Source organism: Echiichthys vipera, assembly GCF_963691815.1.
Source record: "Echiichthys vipera genome assembly, chromosome: 10".
Classification (NCBI taxonomy): domain Eukaryota; kingdom Metazoa; phylum Chordata; class Actinopteri; order Perciformes; family Trachinidae; genus Echiichthys; species Echiichthys vipera.
This window is the reverse complement of record NC_139835.1, coordinates 27,144,223-27,155,238: the sequence shown is the minus strand read 5'-3', so window position 1 is coordinate 27,155,238 and position 11,016 is coordinate 27,144,223. Positions and strand designations below refer to the sequence as shown.

General features: G+C 40.3%; 1 protein-coding gene across 1 annotated transcript in view; it reads left to right on the top strand.

The window, feature by feature from the left end:
• Positions 1-10,747, top strand: part of hcn5 (hyperpolarization activated cyclic nucleotide-gated potassium channel 5) — a gene marked incomplete at both ends in the record, with an annotated part of 13,206 nt that extends 2,459 nt beyond the window's left edge. The window contains 7 exons of the mRNA XM_083921086.1: positions 1,777-1,914; positions 4,509-4,670; positions 4,945-5,038; positions 5,163-5,290; positions 6,727-6,873; positions 7,969-8,206; positions 10,575-10,747. Coding sequence (XP_083777212.1) covers positions 1,777-1,914; positions 4,509-4,670; positions 4,945-5,038; positions 5,163-5,290; positions 6,727-6,873; positions 7,969-8,206; positions 10,575-10,747 — 1,080 coding nt within the window. The remainder of the gene's footprint in view (positions 1-1,776; positions 1,915-4,508; positions 4,671-4,944; positions 5,039-5,162; positions 5,291-6,726; positions 6,874-7,968; positions 8,207-10,574) is intronic.
• Between the last annotated feature and the right edge of the window lie 269 nt (positions 10,748-11,016).

The following is an 11,016-nucleotide window of genomic DNA, read 5'->3' as shown; positions in this document are numbered from 1 at the left end:
CATTGGTTTATAATGAGAAACTTATGTAACACTCAGAGCAGTACGGCGGTGTTTTACAGACACTACTACTGCGGAAAATACTAGATGATGAGGTAAATTCAGTGTTAATAGATTAGATTTAACTTTATTGTCATTACACAGAATACAATTACTGATACAACGCAGAATAATGTACAGTGAGATATTAATATGCTAAGATATGTAAAGTAATAATAGAAATCACTGTATAATAATAGATTAATCAATCAATTCAAGAGTCACACAGAGTAGTACCATAAATATAGGAGAAAATGTGTTTAAAAAATGAAAGGGTGAGTTGTTGGGCTGGGTATCGTTGAAATAAATGAGGATCCTTAATAGGGAGGGGTATGAGTAATCAATTTCTCGAATAAACTCGCTCTCATAGAGGAACTTATTTTTGAACGCAGAGCTGTGCAGCGCGAAGTGACCGCTTTGAACTGAACCTTTGTTGGAGTTATTTATACAACACCTCCTCATTATACTACCAAAATAGCGAAACAGGGCCAGATAAGGTAAAACCATAAGTCTCAGAGGGAATTTCTGGTGCCGCCTCATTATTTGTTACACACATCAAGAATCCGCTGGTGCACAGGAGATGCGGCTGTTTTCAGCAGCATATTGTATTGCACACATTCAGTGCATACTTCTAACGGGTTTGAAGTGTGGGCAGAGAGTGCTGATGAGGCGCGGTAGTTGCATCGTAGTTAGGACACAAAAAGATGTGTTGTTAAAATAGATTTATCTCCACTGGGAATCAATCGGCCCTCGAGTAATCAATACGATCACTTGATCTGGGAAAACAGATCTTTCTCATGCTCGTCACGAACCCTTAAGGTGCTGATATCAATACCAAAGTGATACCTTTTTTCTCTTCTTCTCTCCCTATCCAAATTATTTTTACACAAATACATTCTGAAAGTGTTCAAATCATTTGAATAGTAATAAAAGAACTGCACTGATGAATATATAATTTTTTTAAACATACAAATAGTCCTATACCTGGGTACACAACGGATCGAATGCATAATAATAATCCTTTGACTGGAGAACCTTCGATACCATTTGGTTCTGGGTCGGCCATTACCTTAAAACAGGGCAATTCTGGTCCTGGAGAGCCACTGTCCTGCATGTTTTAGGTTTCTCTCTGCTCGAACACACCTGAGTCTAATGATTTGCTCGTTTTCAAGCAGCTGATGCTCGTCACAGTTTGATTATTGTTAGACTCAGGTGTGTTAGGGTAGGGAGAAACCTAAAACATGCAGGACAGTGACTCTCCAGGACCGGAATTGCCCACCCCTGCCTTAAAACACTTCTTACCGTTCTTGCATGTCTCACATCCCTTCCCTCCGAAGTCCCACCCTCTGCCCCCTGCCTGAACTCTGCCGCTCCCCCAACACCTCCCCCGACACGTGCACTGAGAGAAATGCTGCATTCGACCAATCATTTGATTCAGACCAAATAAAATGATTGGTCAGACTTTTATCAGAAATATAGGAGATGAATATTGATGAGTTTAAACACCTGGTGGATTTCTTTTAAGTTTTGGAGTACCATACGCTTATTAGGAGCGTAGAAGTGTAAAAATACCAGAAAGGTAAGAACTGCTTTCAAGGTATCGAGCACTGATACCCAGCCTCAATAAGCTGCCCCTATTATGATACTAGTAAAATATGTAAATGCAAAAAAAAGATACATTATAACTACAAAACAAGAAACACCACTGATAATTGGACTTGTGAATTTTTATTATTCCAGGACTTACAATACCACAACGAGGACAACCCCTCCAAGACCAACAAGATGATGAGGATACTGATGTTTGTGCGGATCCTCAGCTTGATCCGGCTGGCTCGAGTGTCCCGACTGGTCAGGTTCTTCAACGAGGTGGAGAAAGTAAGTTCAAACGCCAGACAAAAGTCCTCAAAGCTCACCGCTGAAATTCAATCAACCTACCTGCAGATAACCTTACCAGACACTGGCGTCCGATGACAAATTTGACTTTGAACACTTAGATCCCGGACACACTGCTCCAGGATCAGCGGTGCATTTTGTGTGAGGATTTTAGGATTTTATTACGACCCTCGTTTAGATGAGGCAGAACAGCTGCTCGTCCTGAGGTCCACAGAAAATATCCGATGAGTTTTATTCATGGACAGCAATTTTAAATAAACACAAAGGTTTCCAAAGTTCTCTACAGTAAAGCAAAAACCACAGAACATAATAAAAAGACAAAATACTTAAAAGACACAAGGAAACAGAATAAATAAGATGATTGTCAACAAACTACGTGGTGCGAAAAGCCAAAGAAAAGAAAACAGATTACAGACAAAACGACCGAATTATATTCAAATAAAAAAAGTTTCCTGGCAGACTTGGACAGACTTTGTGTTTTGCAACATTGGACTGAAAAAGTAAACTCTCTTTGACAATAGTATTCTTATAATGAAATACAATATATCTTGAAAGAAATCTTGATGTTGAATAGTCTAATAGCTCAGGGTTTCTACGCAGTTTGGAAAAGTATGGAATTTAATTTGAGTCATTTCCAGGTCTGTAAAAATATGTAAAAATATTTGTGTTGTTTCCAGACTATTATTTCACTTTCTAAAATCCATCCATCTTCAACCGCTTGTCCCTGTCGGGTTCTTGTGGGGGGCGCTGGAGTCGATCCCAGTGAGGCAGGGTCCACACTGGACAGGACGCCAGTCTATCACAGGACACATAGAGACAAACAGAGACAGACAACCATTCACACCTACGGGTGATTTAGAGTCATCAATGGACCGAACACCTGCACGTCTTTGGACTGTGGGAGGAAACCGGAGAACCCGGAGAAAACCCACGCAGACACGGGGAGAACATGCAAACTCAACACAGAAGGGCCCCAGCTGGGATTTGAACCAGGAACCCTCTTGCTGTGAGGCAACAGTGCTAACCAACACTCCACCACCATGCCGCTCACTTTCTAAAACAAAAATTATTAATTTATAGAAACCAAAACAAGTTTACTAATGCAACACAGGCGACCTGTAGATGATATGAACCTTATCAAGCTGGCTGTAGAATAATAAATGGACTCTCATTCTATTTTAACATATTGCTGCTTTTAGTTGCTACTGTTTTACAACAAATGCGACACAGCAGCTCGCTCAGGCGAAGTGGTTCACCGCGGTCATTCGGTTTGAACCTGAAGCTCCCACACGGCAGCGTTGGCGTTCGGCTTTGAAACCAACTCCATCTTTGTTTTAATTCCTCCAAATCTCAACGATCCTGTCCTCTAACTTGCTCCTCACAGGGCTCTCCTGTTGCACTCTGGGTAACGCCAGGGGTCCTCCTCCCCACACAGAGAACGTGCTTCTGACAAGTTACTGACACGACACGAGACGAAGGTTAACTCCTCACTATGCTGAGGAAGCGAGAGGGCTCATGGAAACAGATGCACCGCAGTGCAAACTCTTGTCCTCCAGGAAAACGGAAAAATGGAAATTATCGCGGCTGGCAAAGTTATCGAGCTCATTAAAAATGATCACGCCATTAATTGATGTACTGCTTATTGAGACCGGCTTATGAACATGTCTCGGTTTGGAGGTCATTCACTTACAGGAGCTACAATATGTATGTAGGTAAAAATGCTTTGTAATTGCTTGGCAACATAATGGCACACATAGTCAGAATTTAACATACGTGTAAAAAGTTGGATTGTAAAACCATTTATTTACATAATAAGCATCTAACAACTGGTGTTCAGATGTTTAATATTGACTGAAAGATCCTCCAAGAACTCTGGAAATTTGAGTCTGGAAAAGTCGGGTATTTTGAAATGGAAAATGTGTAACCCTACTAGGACCCTCTCGCTTTGGGAATGCTTGTTTTGTGTCCTCGCTGATGTAATAATTTCATGCTGATAAATCTGTTTACTCAACTAATCCTCTTTCCCCCTGTGAGCCATAAGGCCGCAGCGATCCCCCAGCGTGTTGAGTCAAGTTAAGTTCATCTTGGCTCGTCCATCACAGTTCCGTGCAGCTCATTTTCCTGTCATCTAGGTTTTCTTTTTGCCTTTGAGACTCCATTTCGAATCACATGGTCCAGCCATCACAGTCACCTCGTAACAGTGATTAGCTCGGGGCAGTACGGTGAAGGCATTAAAACGTCTTTTTTAACCACTAACACTGCTCAAAATAACAGCAAACCTCTGCAGCAGCATGAGAAGAGTCTTTACACATCCCAGATTTCTCCGTTAATAGTAGTTACACAAAAAAACGGTCTCAATCGCTTATTTAATGGATGTAAGTGCGGAAAAAGATCATGGGATGATTTTGCGCTGGAATTACACTTTAACATTGCCTTATTGTTTGAAGGTTGCAGCAGTGTGTCGTTGAGTGATTATATTATAAGGCTTTGACAGAAGACCACATGTCTGATCTAGTATTCGGAGGCTGTGTGTCTGATTAACGTATCAATGTTCTCGCGTCATCTCTCCCTGACAGGTGTCTAATGCAAACTTGGAGGTGGTCCGCCTCTTCTTCCGCATCTTGTCTCTGTTCATGATGATCTTCCTGTTGTGTCACTGGAACGGCTGCATCCAGTATTTTGTCCCCATGCTGGAGGAGTTTCCCACCGACTGCTGGGTCCGGAAAGAAAACCTGATGGTGAAACTGCACACACACACACACACACACACACACACACACACACACATCTTTAACTCTTTAAAAAAAATGAGAGTGAATTACTTAGTGCTGTTATTTCTACAGGGAAACCTAAAACATGTAAAATATTTCACTAGTAGTGTGTAGTAGTGTTCTTTAAACAGCTGTACCACAGGCTGTATTTAATTTCAAGTGAAGATTTGTTGTTGTTATTGTTGTTTTGAAGCTCTGCATCAACACAAAGTCTCACAAATTATGAAAAATATTCTTCCAGAACGCCACAGTGAGCGTGAAGTACTCTTGGGGAGTTTTCCGAGCCCTCTCGCAGATGATCGCCCTCTCTTATGGCTCCATGGACGCACCAACAAGTGAGAACTATAGATTTTCTTCGATCCACTGTTAAAAAAAGCCCAGGTATCACATTCTCCCTCAGATATTAATACCCACCATGTCACAGTAAGCGAGCTGCAGCGTCGGTGTCTTGTTCTCCAGATTATGTCGAAATGTGGATCGTTATGGTCAGCATGGTGTCCGGCTGCCTGATGTACACCGTCCTCGTGGCCAACGCTACAACCATGATAGCCAACGTCGACCCGGCGGCCAAGGAGTACAAGAGCAAGGTGAGAAAATACAGCTCAGTAGTAAAAGAGTTAAGAGTTAATGTTATAAGGATTATTTTAGTATATTTCAGATGCTTTAATCTAATTTTAGGAGATAAATGCATTTTTTCCTTGTGTATGTATTTGTTTAATTTCTTCTTATTATATTTTATCAATTATTTATTTCACTGCATATTTATTAGAATAATCACATCTCATTGAGTCTTTGATAAGAAACAGAAGGCACATGTCCATATATGATATAGTGCTAGATAAAATATAGCCTTGTGCACATCACTTTAGTGTTGCAGCTGGACTTGCAACTTTTTATTCTGCTGGGTAACTGAACCTGATAATACATCAGTGTCACCAACACTTTGAATTATATTTAGATATTTAGAAACGTCTGCATTCAGAGGACAGATGTTTCAGTCCTCTAAATGCTCGGACTAATTGACTTAAGAACAGTTTTTATCCAAAAGCTATAACAGTGCTTAACACCGCAAATACCTTTACCTATGATGGTACACGATGCTCGGGGTCTCTGCAATCTACTGTTTTTTGTTTTTGTCTCCTTAAGCTGCTACTGTGTGCGTGTGAGTGCATGTGTGTGTGTAAGCTTGTCGTTTTAAATGTGTCTTTTAAAGGTCTAGCCTATTTTTTTTGATGCTTTTAATGTTAAATTATTTCTTCACTTTAAAGGATTGTACTGTAAATTTCGTTGTACTGGTACAATGACAATAAAGACAATTCATTCATTCATAATTTATTACTTAATTTTAATTTTGTAACATTAATCTCAGTCTGCAAAGTCTATAGCTGTAAAATAAATGTAGTGGAGTAAAAATCTGTTGATTTATATTTTCTATCATTGATCTGAATGTGAATAAGAAACTAAAGTCATCAAATTAGTGTAGTGGAGTAAAAGTAGAATCTTTGAAATGTAGAGGAGTAGAAGTTTTAAGTAAAGAAAAGACTTAAATACAGTACAGTACATGAGTAAATATACTTAATTACATTCCACCACTGCTTTTACGATTCAAAGGTGAAGACCGTAATGCACCTCACTTATTGCTGTAAGACGTAAACATTAATTGTAATTTTAAATACGGACGTGCAAAGTGAGACTTTGCAATTATGAGGCGTTGCAGGTCAATCACCTCCAAAACAAACTGCTTCAAAAACAGTTTCATTCCCTCTGCAATTATCATTTTAAACTCTGAACGGTGAGAAATAAGAATAAGCATGGACCTTATGTATTATGTATTACCTAATGTGTCTGTCTGTATATATATCTATGTTATATGTTTAATTTTTGATGTGATGTTTGAATCTGTACCAACCTGTACTGATCACAAATTCCAGCAGCCTGGTGGATGATACATGATTAAATATGCAGCATGAGTAGATCTTGTAACGCTGTGTGTCCTGTGTGCACGTGATGGATATTTCTACAGATGAGCCGTTTGGAGCATTACATGGCCTTCATGAAGCTCCCACCAGAGCTGCAGCTTCGTATCAGCAACTACTACCAGGCCCGCTACGGAGGGAAGTGGTTTCATGAGAAGGACGTCATGCACACGGTGTCCTCTGCGCTGAAAGAGGTACAACTGTGGTTCATCTTCCTGGAACTTAATGATGTTATTGGGCCTTTGTTCATCTTAAAGTGTTGTTCCAGTGCAAAATTATCCCATGGTCTTTTCCGGCACTTGCATACATCAAATAAGCCATCGAGGCAGTTGTTTTCGTGTATAAGCTATTAACAGAGAAATCCGCCAAGAGTCACTGACAGCCGGACGTGGCTAACAGTGATTAGCTCGGGGCAGCACGGTGAAGGCATTTAAAGGTCTTTTTTAACCACTAATGCTGCTGAAAATAAGACCAAACCTCTGCAGCAGCATGAGAAGAGTCCCTACACAGAAAACAAAGCACCAATGGGCTCCTTCCTTTTGGATTGACTTTGATAATCCACTTGAATGGACTTTACTATGAGAGGAGCTGGAACAGGGGCCAGTAGATGCGTCTTTAAAAAACACTCTTTTAATAAACTCTGGCTTCACTAACTAGGTTGTTGGTGCTTTGTTTTCTGTGTAGGGACTCTTCTCATGCTGCTGCAGAGGTTTGCTGTTATTTTGAGCAGCATTAGTGGTTAAAAAAGACGTTTGAATGTCTTCACCGTACTGCCCCGAGCTAATAAGCGTTAGCCACAACCGGCTGTTAGCAACTCTCCAGGATTTCTCCGATAATCGTTGTTACACAAAATAAACTGTCTCGATGGCTTTTTTTTTTTATGTAAGTGCAAAAAACACCATGGGATCGTTTTGCGCTGGAATTACACTTTTTGTATTCACCGTTTTCCTTAAAAGTAGCAAAACTTAATCCATCACATTCGATTTCCGGCATAGAATAAAACATTTCGTTAGGTATCCTACAATGTTTTTGTGCGTGTTACCTTTCGTACGATTTCCTAAATTACATTAAATATTATCTGATAACAAAAACACAAAAACAAAGGCCTCAGCTTCCCGCAGGAGAGAAGAGGGGGTGAATGCGTGAGAGGGGTTGAGCGTCCCGGGCTTCCCCCTGTCCAGCAGGCCTCGGTCACAAACGCTGGTCCTTTTTTTTGCGATGATTGAACACTTTAATAGTCTTATTTGTTCTCATATTTGTAACATAATATTTTTTAATTTACTTTTCAGCAAATCCTGATGGTGATGTGCAGCCGGCTGCTGAGAAAAGTGCCAATGTTTCAGACGAGAGATGAAAACTTCATCAACGCCGTCCTCCTCAAACTGGAGTACGAGGTTTTCCTGGAGGGAGATGCCATCGTCCGACAGAACGTCCCGGGCGACCGCATGTTCTTCATTGACCACGGCCAGGTCCTCATGGAGACTGACTCCAGCGAGAGGGAACTGTGCGACGGCGACTTCTTTGGAGGTGAGTTGGATTTACACAGATTATTGAATACCTGGAACATCAGACAGTGAAGTGAAGTGTGAGAGAGAGCATCAGGAAATCTTACAAATGATGCACTTTAGAGTAAATAAAATACCAGAATTTGTTTTACAACCTTTCTCACAAAGTTTTCGTCCCAATTAGCTGGAAAACAGATTGTTTATTTCTCTAGAAAAATACAGGAAATCAAGTGTTTAGCTCTTTAAAAAACCTCTTAATAACATCTGTTTTACCTAAAGCAAAAGTAAAATAAGCACACAACAACGCTGTGAAGTGTTTCATAATAAACGTATGAATAAACAAACTTTCACAGGGATGATTTGACGTCAAAGCTCAATTATAATTGTGTGACGAGGTGTCAACAAACGTCTTATATCGCAGGTCTCCTGGATGAGAGAGCATTGTATGTTTCTGTCTCTGCTAAGAAAATCGTGCCAACGTCCATTTAAAGAGTCACTTCATTCTGGATAATCCTCAGACTTCAGTGTGAGCAGTTTTCACTTGAGCTGCTTTCGACCACAAAAACAGTCCCTATGAAAACAGCTGACAGCTTGTTCTCTGGATTACCTGCAGTAACACTGATAATATATTTATCAGGAAAGATGTTGCTGTCATTTTTATTTAGACTGTTCCAAACCAAAACCACCTGCATAGTGAGATACCAATAAAGATTTAATTCACACTGTTTGTGTGTACAAGAGCAGTTTTTACAAGCTTTAAAGCTTTAGCAACTTCCAAATGCACATTTAGTGTGTTATTTAGTTCAAATGAAATGTATTTCTAATGTACTGATAATATTACTACTGTGGAAAAGAAGTGTGATCCATGATTTAGATTTTGTTGAAGATTTCAGTGTAGTTTTGAAAGTTTCCGCTTCCTTTCACACAAATCCTCAGGGTTTCTTTCTGCAAAGTCTTAAAAAGTATTAAGAGTTGATAAATCAATTGAGCAACAATTTAAGGCCCTTAAATGCTCTTAAACGTCCTTTTGCAAAGTGTTTTGTAACATTAAAGGTTGAATATGTAGAATCTTTATTAAATATATTAAATGCACACACGGGTAGTTTTGGGAGGTACAGAATGAAAGTATTGCTTTTCCATAAAAAATATATTTAGTCTGAATTAATAATGACTTGACAAGTTTGACAATGACTTTCTGTCACGTTCTGTTTACATTGTAGTAGCCAATAGTGGCCAGCATTACGGGTTGCCAGGGTTGTCTGTTGTTAGGTGCAGCTACTGTAGGCTGGCACTGGGTGAAATGGTTATTCGTCCTAGCAGCTGAGTGACCAGAGACGGGCAAAATGAGAGTCAGTATAGGCCAAGCATTGACTCCATGGACTGAGATAAAGGAGTTCAACGGCATTATAACGCACGCCCAAATGGCTACGTTTCTCCTTTATTGGTACGGTGAACAGTAACTGTCAGAAATTAGTCGTTACCCGGTATGATTCATCACTTGACGTGGTGCAGGCTGATCGCTTGACACACTCAGAAACAAACCTGGCAACCCGACTGCTTGAGTTATTCTTTGTTGTTGCGACTACGATCTTGAGACACTAGATGGTGGTGTTCTGCTCATTCACTCCATATTCAACCTTTAATGTGTATATTCCTCCAAAGAGGTTGTGTGCTTGAATTGAATCACTGTGGCACCAGTGGTTTCTTTTATGAAGTCCTGCTAAATGTGATGCCATCAGAAAAGGACGCTCACTGACCCACCGACTGACTGCTGCATGATGGCGTTACACAAACCTTCCCCTTACACCATAATAACAATCATACTAATACACCACTGGGTTAGTCACTGTGTCTATCTGAATCATGTTGCATTAATGCAGTGGCCCAAGGAGCTCTAACAAATTAAGACGGTTCAGTTGTGCTAACTTTAAATGTATAGTAAATGTAAGTTAAAGTGTGTTGCTGATGTAACCGGTTAGAACTCGAAGTGACGATTACAATGTTTGGAAAGGTTCTTAAAAAAAGGTCTTAAAAGGTATTAAATGTAACTTCAGGATTCCTGCATGCACACAAATACTGGACACATCTGCAGGTTTATTTGTATAGGTGAGCAAGAAGCAACAAAAACAAAAAACCACTGTTAAACCAAAGTAAATGAATCTATCTTTTCCAATTTGGGTGATTTATTTAATTCTTTAAGTGGGAGCCGGTCCTAATCTTTTTTGGCAGCAAACCTCTGCAGCGTTTAGGGTTAATCAGGCGTCCCGAAAACAACTCGGGCAAGTCCAGTTACTTAATTTAGGATTAATTGTCAGATCTCATCCGCGTCGTTAGGGTGCACTCTGCTCATTAACCACGCTCTTGTGGCTCCCTCTCTGTGTGTACAACAGAGACGTGCGTGCTGACCAAAGGCAAACATCTGGCCACAGTGAAGGCGCTGACCGACTGCCAGTGCTTCTCTCTGTCCTGGGACGACTTTCAGGATACGCTGGAGGGTTTCCCGGAGGTCAAGAAGGACTTAGAAAAACTGGTTCAGCTCAACTCTGATGATGAACTTGTGTAAGACCAGAAATAGCTCTTGGGAGTTTTTTTTTTTTTTTTACAGAGATGTGGATATTTCCAGGACATTTTATGCGATGATGGGATGGACAGTAAGGCTGATGCTGATTCCTCATGAGGAGTTGGACACTAATCACTGAGGAGATGGACAGTTTTAGAGCATTTTATTCTGGCTGGTTATTATTCAGTCTTCTCATTTATCAGCTATCAGCAATAAACAAAGACCTCAACAGTAGAGACAGGTCAGACGCTTGATCTCTGCTTCTATGTTGA